Below are 14,611 nucleotides of genomic sequence, written 5' to 3' on the forward strand. Positions count from 1 at the left end.
AATTCTTCGTGATTATAGTAATTACACCGATAATGAAGTATTTCTTCAAATAACACACCATGTACCCAAAATATATGTTAAATATCATATAATTGCTCTGTGTGTATCAGAATGGAAGGAGGGGAGCTTGCAAAAAGTTCCATTTGACTATCGTTCCCCGAACCCAACCAACCAAGAATCATGCTCACTGGGGGCTCCTGGGAATTTTAGCTGTTTCGTGTGCGAGAATGTCAATTTAAATTCAAAACTTTGTGGGTCTGGGGCTGAAGTAACAAGTTCAATTTTAACAACAGTCATTGGGAGGGCAAAGGCAAGAGGAGTCGAGAGTAGATAACCATATGAATGCTACCAACTTCTTTCTTTCGGTTAGTCACAAAGGTGCTACAAGAGCCCTTTGCACACTGATATTCCAGACTAACACAGCTATGTCTTTGAATTATAACAGTGTGCATAGAAGGAGTGAGCTCTGTATTAAATTTGCGACTGCTATGGACTCAAAAGATGGGTCCAATGGCACCTTGGCTCTACTGATGGAGATTCTGTCCTCTCCCCAACTGACGTCACCTGCTGCCTATCTCCAGTCTCTCAGATATCAGAGGTGGGCTGCCTTCGTCCAGGATGGGAAACCATGTGAAAGGAGAAAGTAGGAAGGGGGTGATAATTGGTGGAGGATTATGGAAGTTTCCTTGGAGCTCAAACAAGAGACAAAACTGGTGCATGCAGAGCAGTGTGCCATTGGATAAGGAGGAGGATTCATTGAAGATGGCGCTGCCAAACCACCCGACAGTTGCATTTTCCCTCTTTCAAGGATGAGCAACCTGTGCCTCTTCAGTTGTTGGTTGTGTAGATATTTGCTGCCTGCAGCCCACAAGGTTTGTGGTGGCCCTTCTTTTGGGGAGCGTGGGTCTTCCCGCACCAGAAGTGAAGTGGGCATGGCCGGTGTCTATAAAAGTGTAGGAACTGACAGCATCAGAAAGAGCATCATCTCAGCCAGGAGAATGTCACTGTGGAGACGCAGGCATTTTCCCTCCTGCCTTTTAAAATTTGCCTTTAAAAAGTGCTATTTAGAGTTTATTGAACCCTGTTAACACCCACCATCAGGCAAAAAAAGACACTCTCTCTTGTTCTCGAAAGAAAAATTAAATGGACTGTCTTTCAAGAAAGAGGAGAGGATTAGTTTGAAGATGGCCTAAATTAGAGTTTGGGAAGGTTTCATTGATTTGGAATAACTCCCCAAATCCCCCAGCCTTCAGTATGACCATGATGTCTGGGAGATCAGAGAAGCTATAGCCCAAAATGTAAAACTTTTCCAAGCTCTACCATTCTGTTTGGATAATCTGAGAGTAGTAGTCCAAAACTAGATTCCCAAGGGCTACCAGGCTTCTTGGGGATGCTGGGACTTATAATTCAAAAGCTAAAGTGCTTGGGTGCTCAAAATGTCAAAACTACAAACCCCAGGATTCCAGAGGATGGAGCCATGGCAGCTAAAGAGCTGTCAAACTGCATTATTTCTGTTGTGTAGATGCAGTCAGCAGTGTGTAGTTTGTGAGATACTTAGCCTTCTCCATCAGGGAGCTCTGGTGCCACAACAAACTAAAATTCCCAGGATTCCATAGCATTGAGCCATGGCAGTTAAAGCAGTGTCAAACTGCACCATTTCTGCAGTGCAGATGAGGTCTTAGTCATGGAGAGCTTCAACCTACCCTGTTCCAGATTCCATATATCCATTTTCTGTGTTCTCCTGTGTTTTTCAGGTTCACTACTTGCAGTCTTATGAGATTCAGTTAGTTGTGATGATATTTGGACAATGCCTTTGGCTGGTTGGAGCACTAGGAAGTCAACTGAGCTCAGTGGTGAGTATGGCTTAGGAAGATATCTGGGGCCGCATCGCATAACCCAATCGATACATTTCCCCATTGATTTTTCCAAATTGTGCTCTGTTATGGAACAAAATTATATAAGCACCGTCTATGTAAAAAAGCAAAAAGGGAAACAAACGTTCTCTGATGAAACGCTTGAGGCTTCCAAATGGACCAGGGGGGTTGCCATGTCCTACTTCTACCTCAGATTGAAGAGTTTGCTCATTTTTGGAGAAATAATGTTGGGCCAAACTTCCAAATTGCTGTTAGTTGCATGTTCGGTTGTGTAATATCCCAGTTCACTAACAAGGTGGCAACTGCTGTGTAACTCCATGGTGGAGATCCTACAAGATGAACGTAGTGTATGAGTTCCACATGTAAAACTGAACCATAGCTCTCCTGTCAATACCCCAGGACTCACTTGTGCTTTGGTAGTTTCTATCCCACAGCCATTTTGTTGTTACTGGAGATTGGGGGAGGGAATTGTAGAAACATCTGTCCATGCCCCTATAGCCAGAGCTAGACTGAGAATATTTTCCACTGAGATTTGCTCAGGGCCTCCAGAGGTTTCAGAGGATCCATATGCATCTGGCTATGGGATCACAGGCAGGTGCTGCTCCGATCCCCTTCACTCTCTGCCAATAAACTCCCTGCAATAGGCAGGGTTATTGCAGTCCTATTAGGGGTTGGTGCAAAGAGAGGAAGAGAATACTTACCTCTGCAATGACAACCCCCCTTCCCACCCAACAAACACATGCAAGCATGTTGCTTGTGTATCTCACTAACAAGATGCCAGCCTACTGCAATCCTGTGTAGCCCAGTGCAATGCAGTAGTTCCATATGTCCAAAATTATATTCCTGTCCTGGACCTGCTGAATCCCCCTCCTTACAGCCATTCATTCCTGGTGAAGAGAGGTGGCTGTGACTGTACCATTACCTAATAGACAGAGTGAATACATCATATGCTGAGGTTGCAGCAATGGAGGCAATCTGTCATGGCCAGCCACGAGGAGGACTTGGAGGACGACAAGGAGGAATCCCTCCCTCCATCTGTCTCCAGCTATGGAGAGCCATGGATGGGTGAATTTAAGTGGCTCCATGGTAGAAGTTATAATCATCCGAGCCATTATATTCCCCATTACCATGCAAAGATGTGAGAGCTGGGCAGTGCAGAAAGCAGATAGGAAGAAAATCAATTCGAGACACAGTGCTGGGAAGCAGTGCTGAGGATGCTGTGGACAGCCAAAAAGACCAACAAATAATTAATTAATTTGTTTTATTTATATACCGCTATTCCAAAGATCATAGCGGTGAACAGCAAGTAAGCTAATTAGCAAGTAAGCTAATTTGCCCCCAACAGTCTGGGTACTCATTTTAGCGACCTCGGAAGGATGCAAGCCTGAGTCGAGCTTGGGCCCTTTTGCTGGTCTTGAACTCGCAACCTTGTGGTTTTGAGTGAATGGCTGCAGTACAGGCATTTAACCACTGCGCCACCAGGGCTCCACTAATGGGTCCTAGAACAGATCAAGCCTGAAGCCAAGATGACTAAACCGAGGCTGTTGTACTTTGGCCACTTCATGCGAAGGAAAGATTCACTAGAAAAGACAATGATGCTGAGGAAGGTGGAAGGAAGTAGAAAGAGAGGAAGACTATATGCCAGATGGATGGACTCAATCAGAGAGACCATGGGCCTGATCCTACAAGACATGACCAGAGCAGTGGAGGAAAAGGGGTCTTGGAGACAAAATTTTAGACATAGGAGGGCTTTGGTTATTGCAGAGAGAGGAAGGGATTACTCCTCAGCGACCCAAAACCAGACATAAACTTGTGTAAAATCAACCTATGCTTGCATATACAACAAACAAGATGCCAGGGCGTGAGGGTAAAGCATTTGCTGCATCTTTCCAGTGTAGGATCACATCCACAGACTCAGCATGGCAGGATTTTGAGCCCAGGAATTTGTTCTGAGTACAAGAACGGAATGAAATTCACAGTCCTTCTACACAGACAACAATCATTCTTGGTAATGCCAAGCTTTCTTCATTTCATCAAAGTAATTTAGGATGGTGGGAGAATTCAAGATCCTGTTACCCATTCTGTTTGAGGCTTTGATTGATTTCCTTTAAGCACTTGTCACTAAGAAACAGATTTTCTTGTGGGGGAAAAATGAAAGGAAACAAAAAGGTGGTACGAAGGACAGATAGATCAGTGGGATGGGTGGATAAGAAAAGCAGCCAGTACTTGGGGTGTGTCCAAAAGGACAGTGTGTCCAACTCCCTAGAAATGCATGGCCCAGCTTTCCTCACCATCCTCATCTTTGAAAGCCAATTGTTGCGTGATCAAGACACATTGCTTGTGCAGGCAATCACTCATGCGCTGACATAATGGGATGCTAATAAGATCTGATGGAAAAGTGTCAAAAAAGCTCAGTGACTGTCAATCGGGAAGAAAAGAACAAATCTACATACTGATAAAACAACGGAAATGCAATGAGTTTTCACGGTGCACCATTTATTAAGACTCTTTGTTCATTAAGACCTCTTGTTCATTAATAGGCTTTAATGTGACAGCTGAAAACAAATGCAATCTACACCACCTGGAAGGATGGAGAAACCATAAGATATTCTGATGAAAACGGATGGCATCCCTTCTCACTGCCTGGCTCTGCAAAGGATTTAGCCAAGGGGAAAGTTGTGTTACCTTTCACAAATCGAGGAGGAATATACACTTCTCCCTCCATATTCACTAGGGTTAGGGGCACAAGACCCCCGTGAATATGGAAAAACTGCAAATGACAAAAACACCATGTTTTTACCTGAGAGGACACCTCTCTAGGAATCTCTAGATCCTCCAGTGCTACTCCAACAGACACTGACCATAGAACTACACTGGAGAAGCTACAAATGCCTAGTAGAGTATTCTCTCTAGGAATATCTAGGTCTTTCAGTGTGACTTTTAGTTAAAGTTGACCGTAGAGTTGCACTAGAGAGAACCTATTAACCAAATCTATGAATAATCCAAGACGCAAATATCAAAGCCGTAAATATGGAAGGATGAGTGTAATTTGCTCTAAAGGGGGATTTCGTGCTGCAAGAGAATCCCACTATTAAAAAAAGTGTGTGTGTGTGTGTGTGTGTGTGTGTGTGTGTGTGTGTGTGTGTGAGCTCTTTTCTTTGTGAATATATGTGTCTGTGTGTAAAAGCTTTTTTCTTTCCAGGTTGACTTGGCACCTGAGACTTCCCAGTACCTAAAAGTCAACTCTTGCAAATGTTCCATTGTGATCAGACAGATCCATAAAATCAGAAGGAAACCACGCAAAGGTGGAAGGTTGAGCAGAGCTTGGTGGGTCTGTCTTGAACCCACCATGCCAGGTGATTAAAGCCTTTCTCAAGATGCCAGAGGTCTACTGTAGATCTGTTGTCTTTCTTCCCCAACCCCTCAAAAGCATATTCCGAGACTCCATCCTTCTCCTAGGTTCTGTGCTTTTCTGACTCCTCAGTCAATATTTGATGTTCTGTAATGAAAGATGTCCGTTCTTTGGAAGGAGGGCTGTGAAAGGCACTTTTATCAAGAAATAAGGCAGCTGCTTTGAGTCCTTCCCCTGTGAGTTGCGGGGTTTGAAACATCATCTTAGACGAGGTTGAAGGGTCGATGCATTTGAAACCTCCATTTTATATGCCAGGGCTGCAGGGGGAAAGACGAAAAGAAAATGTTGATCTGAACATAAGTCAGAGATGCATATGAGTGCCTCTGTGTGTTTTAAAGTGACGCTTCTGGTTGGGTCTCAACTCTCTCTATGTTTGCTTTGTGCAATCTATATACAGGAATGAGGGTATCGCTTGGTTCCTTTCATTCACCAGATTTCTAGCCCATAAAAGACAGGAGCCATCGGTGGTGCTGAATGCTATCTGTGGAATATGGCTGGCCACTTTGGGCAACTCCTTTAAAGCTGCTGCCGCTATTTATATGTCTCCACTGTGGTGAATTACCATTTTGTAAACAGTTGTCTCTGCTGACCCAGTGCTATGACAGTATCCATGTTCTGCACACAGATGCTAACAGGATAATTGGATACCTCTGGGAAACCTATTTGCAAAACTAGCCGCAATGAAATGCTAAAAGGATAGCTTCCCAAAGAGATGAGAGAGAGAGAGAGAGAGAGAGAAGATCTAGCAACAAATGTATTGGCCACCTGCCATGAACTAGAACTGTCTTTCTACAGAAGGACATTTTCCCCCTTTGGTGATAAGGGTTTTGCATTGCTTTGTTGTCATAATTGCAAATTTGGCTAATCTAACATCTCATTAGATGGGAATCGAAAGAAATAAAAGGGAACCAAATTGAATTGTAGCTCCTTTGCAGTGATTGCTACAGATGTTCAGAAATCTGGCATAGTTTCTTATATGAGAATTAGATATTTAATAATGACAAAGTGGAATCACCAGAAAAGAGATTGTGTGCATTGCTAGAACTGTCTGTAGCAGCCTTTCCCAATCTGGATGATCCCCAAATGTCTGTGATGGCAATTCATCAACCAACAGTGGCTATCCAAGTACTTCAGCCATTGGTCTTACAGATATTATGGGTTTCAACTAAGAGATTGCCAAGTGATGATTCCTGTCTTTTGAAGGTTTCTTCAGAGGGAAATTTGACAGACTGAGAAATAAAAATCTGTCAGAGATGAAGAAATAAGAGTGTGCAAAATGAATTTGCAAATGGAGGCAAAGGGACCAATTGTAGAATAATAAACTGGCTACTTGATGAGGTTCATCATCAGTGTGAAAGTCTAGAGTTTTGGGAGATGCAGCTTCCTCAAATCTTTTAGTCTTGGCCTCAAACTGTACATTATATTAGGTAGAATTCAGGGACATAGTTATGTTAGTCTGTAAAATCAGTAAGTAGAGAGATCTTGTTGCACCTTTGAGACTAATGGAAAGAAAGAAGTTGGCAGCATGAGTTTTCTTAGACTTAAGTCTACTTCCTCAGATGCTTTTGGTGAAGTGGAAGCCAGGCACAGAGATATATATGCCATTGGTATGTGAGGACATCCATTCAAATTACAAATCTTTTGTGTATGGAAATGAAGTTGCACTTTAGGCCTTTAGGAATGACATCCTGTTGCTTGCATTTGTTGAGAAATAAGATGTCTGTCTGTACTGGGCAAGTTTCTTGAAGAGGTTGATGGATTTCCACTTTGTTGTTGTTAACTGCCCTTGAGTCGATCTCGACTCATGGCGACCCTATGGATGAGACATCTCCAAGATCCTCTGTCCTCCACTGCTCTGCTTAATTTGGCTAAATTTGGTGCTTCCTATAGTGCTGGAATTCAAAGATATAGAATTCTGTAGATTCAGTAGGTAGAGAGATCTTGCAGCACCTTTGACACTAATGTGAATGGGAATGCATGCAGCTGTCTTGTTCTAGTCATTCAGCCCATTGGACTACCTAGCCCAGAACCTTTTGAAGAAAGAAATACAGCTCTCCTCCAGCCCCAGACCTTTTCAGCAGAAAATTCTGGGGTTGAAGTTAGGACCCTGAATGAAGCAGATGCTGTACTTATAGTGGAGACCCTCATATGAAACTCTGGTGCTGTGCTTGACCATGTAGGATCTTCACCAAACCTTCATGTAAGGAAGAACCATTTTTCCACCTAGCTTTGTATTGTCTGTTATGAGTGGCAGCAGCCAGCTCTCTAAAGATCCAAATTCTGTTAACCCTTTTAACTGGATACATTAGAGCAGTGATGGTGAACCTTTTCGAGGCTGAGTGCCCAAACTGCAACCCAAAACCCACTTATTTATTGCACAGTGCCATTTAACCTCTGGCTTTCTAGTAACAAACTCTGACAAACTCTGTGTTGGGACGATGGCACATGTGCCCACAGAGAGGGCTCTGAGTGCCACCTCTGGCACGCGTGCCATAGGTTCGCCATTACTGCATTAGAGACTGCATCTGCTAACCTCTTCACTCAAAGATGTTCACCCATTGAGTTGTGTCCCTCACTCCATGCTTACTGCTCCAGTCTCTAGGTTGACTTCCTCTCTCTGTAACACCTAGTTAGGAAAATGGATGCTAGGATGCCACAAGCACAAGATATATTCCTACAACTACTATTGCTTTCAGAAATGAACTGTCTCCTGAATGGCATCCTGTGGTGAAGGAGGTAAGAATGCAAAGGGCCAAGTAGCTTGGTTTGCAGCAAAGATGCGCTTCCTTCTGACACCAGACTTGGACTTTGTTCTTCCTTTGAAATGGGAAAGAGAGTCATGAACTTCTCAGTCTTGTTGTAAAAACAAACAAAATAGAGACTTTAATGAGGGCAATAAAATTGATTAATTGTGACACTAAAATAAAGTGGCACGATTAGCTGGAGGACAATAGCTTGGAATAGTGACTAAATGAAACAGGCCTTGCTGCATCCCATTTTTTTTTTATTAGCTTTCAAAAACTTCTTAAGCTAAAGCATCAAAGGCAAAGGGGGGAACAAATTGGCATGTCCCTGCGCCAGCAAAGAATTTGCATTCTCCCATGACATTTGCAGACATTTGAAATGTATCTTCTAGTCTCCATGTTTGCATCCCCTTGGTCAGCTTGTTTGTCCCCTTCCTTTGGATACTTAAACTGCAACTCCAAACAGAAGGTTTAAATTAGTGCAATGCTAGAAATTTGAAGACTGAAGTACAGTCCGAACCTGCCTGAACCTCTCTCCTACTCTCCTTATTCCCATAGGAAGCAAACGCCGTCAGAGTGATTAAAACCTTTCACGCAGCACAGCAAGCTTGTTCTACATGAAGAAAACAAAGATTTTCAATATTGGGAGTGCAGTTTTTACAGAACACAGGACCTTGGGGGGAAATGAAACCAATAACAAGCAAACACTGTCTTTTCTCTACAAATTAGACATTTGCCTTGCATGTGTTTGTCAAAATAACCACAGAACACCAATATGGGAGAAAGGCCACAACTTTAATAAACCATTGGTAGGGTTGGCACAAAGCATAAGGTCAGGATCTGTGCAATCAAACAACCACCCTGTTGATTGATTATCCAAAGCCGGGTCCCTACCCGGTGCTTGGGATGACCTAGGGGCAAAGGAACACCGCTTGAGCGCAAACCATGCCTTGCGTTCTCCAATTCACAAAGCCCCTAGTCACCGGGAGGCGCACCTGCGTTCTGGCCCCCGCAATGGCCAGACGCCTTCGCTCATCGCCCCCGGGTACCTTGTGACTCCCAAACCAGAACTCCATAGCCCTGGTACCACCAACGTTCAGATCCTGGCCTATGCTGCCGCAAAGTTGTGACAAAAAACCACCTAAAACAGCGGTGGGCGGGTGGGAGAAGCTCGAGGCTAGCTCCCTTCCCAAGCTTGGCTCCGCTCTGCTCGGAGCCAAGCGCCGACTGAGGCGGAGAGGCCTCCAAGCAGCAATTTATACTGCTCGGCCCCTCCCCTCTGCGTCCTTTGCGGGGCCCCGCCCCCAAGGCCGAGCCCACCAATGGGCAGCCTTGGAGGACCGGAAGCCCCGCACCAGTAAGCCCGGCTCCTAGAGCGTCCCTAGGCCGGAAGGGCCGCCCCTTCCGGCCCCACCAGCCAATCAGGAGCCGAGGCAAGCCCCAGAGCACTCTGGGGCTTGTAGTTTTGCCGCGCTGCTGCGGCAAAGCAGTCTGCCCCGCTATCGGGGCGACTGCATTTTGCCTTGCATGTGTTTGTCAAAATAACCACAGAACACCAATATGGGAGAAAGGCCACAACTTTAATAAACCATTGGTAGGGTTGGCACAAAGCATAAGGTCAGGATCTGTGCAATCAAACAACCACCCTGTTGATTGATTATCCAAAGCCGGGTCCCTACCCGGTGCTTGGGATGACCTAGGGGCAAAGGAACACCGCTTGAGCGCAAACCATGCCTTGCGTTCTCCAATTCACAAAGCCCCTAGTCACCGGGAGGCGCACCTGCGTTCTGGCCCCCGCAATGGCCAGACGCCTTCGCTCATCGCCCCCGGGTACCTTGTGACTCCCAAACCAGAACTCCATAGCCCTGGTACCACCAACGTTCAGATCCTGGCCTATGCTGCCGCCACAAAAGGCCTACTAAAGAGGCCTGCCGCCAACCCTGCCAAGAGCGAATTAATGTCCACCACATTGATCCAAATGTGGGCGAACGTAGCCAACAAAGGCCTTGGATCTCCAGCGTCCCACTTGCTTGATATCCCTGGCAGGCATGCCAGCCCCAGAGGCCGCAGTGGCCGCACCAATCCGAAAAGAATGTCCACCAAACTCCCTGGCAGGGAGTCCCAAACTTGAAATGACCATTCTGAGCACAGAAACAAACTGGTATCTTGTCAGGGGAGAACCATCCACATGTATGAAAAGAAATTCGGCCAACGAAGGCCTAACATCCCAGAAGAATCGAAGAGCTTTAACTGGGCAAACAGGGGAGCCACGAAAGCGACGTAGCACCACATTCTGACCAACCCCTAACTGGTCGCACTTGGAGCGACGCAAAGTTAAAGAGACACCGTGCTTTATAAAATTTAAGTCAGAAGCACGCAGTGCCCTGCCAGACAAATCGCTCTTGGACCCAGCAACTAATTCGCCTAAACGAAAGGCGCCAAAAAATGCAACTGCAAATGCAGCACAAAACAGCTGAACTTCGTATTTAGAAGAACAAATGACAGGAAGAGTAGCACAAATTTTACCGAGCAATTGTAAACAAATAGGACGTCTAGTGTCCTTATTAACAGCATAAGCGCGCTTCCAACCTTCAACTGTCCTTTTTACCAAAAAAGAGGCACATGGATCGGCAAATCCCCCAGCCTTAGAGAAAAAAGAAATACCAGCCAAATGGATGGACATTGTCTTAGGAGCCACCTTATTGTGGCGTAACCAAACTAAAAAACGCAACAACACCTCGGTAGACAAAGGCCAAACGTGCTGAATTCCGGAGTCATTAAAATAATCTGACAGCTTTCTTATGGCATTTTTGTAAGTCTTCAATGTGGAAGGAGCAATGGATCCCAAAATCCCATCCATTATTTCTGACAGCCAACCTCCCACATGGAAGCAGGACATGGGGTAGGTTGAAGGTCTGCCTCTGGGGCTAATTGTCGAAATCGCTGAAACTGAAAACGAGAAATTGCATCAGCAATGCCGTTATAAATTCCATGAACATGTTTAGCTATGAAGGAAATATTGTTAATCAAACAACACAACACAAACTTCCTTAACAAACTCACAACCCTGGGGGATTTTGCTGACTGCTTGTTGATAATTGACACCACAGCTTGGTTATCGCACCAGAAAAGGACTCTTTTGTTTGAAAATAGGGTGCACCAAATTTGAATGGCCACAACAATGGGAAAAAATTCTAAGAATGTCAGATCTCTGAGAATGTCTGACCCTTGCCAGGCCTCAGGCCAGCGCTCAGCACACCAGTGGCCATTGAAAAATAAACCGAAACCAATGCTCCCAGCAGCATCTGAATGAACCTGCAAAGAGTCATTAATGTGCCAGGTTCTCTGCCAAATGGCAATACCGTTGAAACTCTTGAGAAATTGGAGCCAAATGCGAAGGTCATCCTTAACATCTTTAGTGATCCTAATGTGATGGTGAGGCAGCCGCGGACCTGCTAAAGATCTGGCTAATCTAGCACAAAAGGCTCTGCCAGGAGCCACCACCTTGCATGCAAAATTAAGATGTCCCAGCAGGGATTGTACCTGCTTTAGCGTGAGCTTGGGCGCCTGGAGGGCCTGCTCTAAAAGTTCGCACAGCACACCAATTTTTGAATGAGGTAAAGAAGAAAAACCATTGACTGAATCTAACTGAATGCCTAGAAAGGACATAGCATTAGCTGGACCCTCTGTCTTGTCAGCCGCAAGCGGAACCCCAATTTCCGCAGCTAGGGAAGAAAAGGCAGTTAATAAATCCAAACACATGTTAGAATTAGCAGGTCCCACAAACATAAAATCATCCAGATAATGCGTAACCAAAGAAGAAGACGCCCTATGCTTTAACTCCCACTCCAGAAAGGTGCTAAAGGTTTCAAATGCTGAGCAACTTATGGAGCAACCCATAGGCATAGCCTTGTCGAAGTAAAATTGACCTTCAAATTGGAAACCAAGGAAATGAAAATCGTCCGGATGAACCGGAAGGAGTCTAAAGGCTGACTGAATGTCACACTTGGCCATGAGTGCACCTGGGCCGCAGGACCTGACTAAGCGAACTGCATGATCAAAGGAAGCGTATTTAACTGAGCAAAGCTCATCAGGGATGGCATCATTGACAGAAGACCCTGGGGGGTGAGAGAGGTGATGAATTATCCTGAACTCCCCAGGAGCTTTCTTGGGTACAACACCCAAAGGAGAGATATGGAAATTATCGAAAGGAGGTGCAGGGAATGGGCCAGCAACCCGCCCCGCCTGGATCTCCTTGTTGATCTTTAAACGGAGTACCTCAGGCATGGATCTGGCAGATAGCAAGTTCTTGGGAAACCAATGTGCCAAATGACCTGAAACAGGAATCCTAAACCCAAATACAAAACCATTGGCCAAATAAGAGGCAGCTTGCTTATCAGGATAAGCTTGTAGCAATGGAATAAGAACCTTAGGATTTACCGGAGAAAAGGCTAACGAAAATGCATGGGTGGGAACAACCGAGTTATTTTTGGCTCCCTGCTTGACCGGCACTCGGCCCCCCGGCCCCATCGCCTTTTCCGGTGGTTGCAGAAGCAGGGCGCCCGCCTCGAAAGGGCTGGGAAGCTTGAGAAGGACGGGAACAAGAAGATTTAGGGTGGGACCCTCTACAAATGGAACAGCAATGCTCATATTTACAATTAACACGGGTACAACGACTAGAATTGTAGTCCCAACAAGATAGAAACTTGGAGTCCTTTTTCACAGGCCCTTTTTGAGAGCCCTTGGGCCTCGCTGACGTGCCCACTTCCAAGAGCCAAATCTCGTGATGAAGAAGGTCCCAACGTTCACGAGAGTTCTGCGATGCATGTTGGCGAAATGCAGCATCATAGGAAATAGCAGCTGCATCTCCAGCGAACGCCCTGGCGCGCTGCACGTTCAACAGATGGCTAAGCAAATGCCAAGCACGCTCAGGGAACGCCATAGACACTACAGCGGCAAAGATGGTAAAGCCCTCCAACCAATTAGAAAAAGTAGGCTCAGCCGGAGCAACCTTAGGCTCATGCCTGTTCTTTTTAGTTGAAGTGACTGCAACCGCCTCCTTTCCTTTAGGCTGCAGCAAGGTGAAAACATCCACGTAGCAACCTCGAAGAATGTTGTTACGTATCTTCTTCGACAGATGGGCTCCAGGAGGGCGCTCTCCAGGAGAGCAAACCGGGAACTCAGCTGCCAGCGGATCAACCCAAACACCTTGCACCCCAGGTCGCCAAGCTCGCTTCTTAATGGCCCACCGCGGCAAGCCCGGGACCATAGCATGGTCAACCCAAAAGCCATCCCTACCCACTGGCACATCAGGGTGAAAACCACCTGTAGGAGCTGATTGAACCGAACCAGCCTTCCGCGCTCTCCGTCGTTTCCTCTTGGCCTTGCGCTTTCTCTTCTTGTCCCGGCGCCGCTGTGTCGCTGACACTCCGGAAAGGTCATCCTCGTCCGATGATGACGATGAAGAACTGGAACTCGAAGAGCTGGATGAGCTGGAAAGCTGAACCTCCCGTCGACGGGAACCAGGGCCGGACGACCGGGGGTCTTGAATAGCTGCGGAAGTGGATGGCTGTACCGACAGACTAGCGTCCTGATGTCTTGGCTGAAGAACTGGAACTGTAGGCGTCGATGGGTGAGGCATCCGACCAGCATCAACAGCATGCTGAATGAATTCGGTGATGGATCTGGATAAGTTGGCAATAGCATCTGGATTCATCCCAGCAGGAACAGCTGGCTGTGCAATGTCTGCCACAGGAGGATTGCTTACACTGTGCGGGCCAGCATGTGCAAATGTAGTAATGAGGGGCCCATGACAAGAGGCCTGAGACCTACTTGGCAAAACATGAGGATTTATAACCGTCCGAGCCCTGCGAGCCTCAATCCTCTGTGACCTTTTAGGAGACATCTTGGACAGATGTAAAAAACAGGCAACTGCTGAAATTGCAGTACACAGTCACAGGCACTGGCAAGCAGAAAAGATCAAGGTGTGTAAAGGTCCCCACACAGCAAATGTCCAAGCTAATTGGCACTAAAAGACAGTGTCCAAGGACTGCAAAAATAACCCCAAGGGATATAAAGGGGTGAAAAACAATAATAATAAGGACCCTTTATTGCTGCAATGGCCATTCCAGCCAAAATAGGCACTTAAAATGGCGCTCCCGCCAAAAAGGGGGAACAAAATGGCGCTCCCGCCAAAAAAGGAGCTCAAAATGGCGGCTCCCGCCAAAACTGGGGCCTAAAATAAAGGCCTGGCGCCAAAATAAGGCCCAAAATGGCGCCTCCTGCCCCCAGCAGGCACCCTAGGGGGTGGGGGGACTCACCCCAATGGCCGCCGGGCCGCGGAGAAGCCGGCAAAATGGAGGCCGCGGACCAAGGCAAATGAGCCCGGTGGAATGGGGATCCGGGGAGGGAACCTCCCCAAACCACACCACCCCACCAACCTCGGCCCTGTCGGCCTCCAAAGGAAGGGAGAAGCTCGAGGCTAGCTCCCTTCCCAAGCTTGGCTCCGCTCTGCTCGGAGCCAAGCGCCGACTGAGGCGGAGAGGCCTCCAAGCAGCAATTTATACTGCTCGGCCCCTCCC

The 14,611-nt window shown here is 46.5% G+C and overlaps 1 protein-coding gene across 1 annotated transcript in view; it reads right to left on the minus strand.

Moving 5' to 3' along the window:
* The window catches only part of LOC149306919 (transmembrane protease serine 5-like), a 32,446-nt gene extending 18,700 nt beyond the window's left edge, over positions 1–13,746 (minus strand). Inside the window, exon 1 of the mRNA XM_089538227.1 lies at positions 13,329–13,746. Within this exon, the coding sequence (XP_089394353.1) occupies positions 13,329–13,746 (418 nt within the window). The remainder of the gene's footprint in view (positions 1–13,328) is intronic.
* Between the last annotated feature and the right edge of the window lie 865 nt (positions 13,747–14,611).

The sequence above is a fragment of the Sceloporus occidentalis genome, unplaced genomic scaffold, assembly GCF_023333645.1.
Source record: "Sceloporus occidentalis isolate IW3139 unplaced genomic scaffold, rSceOcc1.0.p SCAF_9, whole genome shotgun sequence".
Lineage (NCBI taxonomy): Eukaryota > Metazoa > Chordata > Lepidosauria > Squamata > Phrynosomatidae > Sceloporus > Sceloporus occidentalis.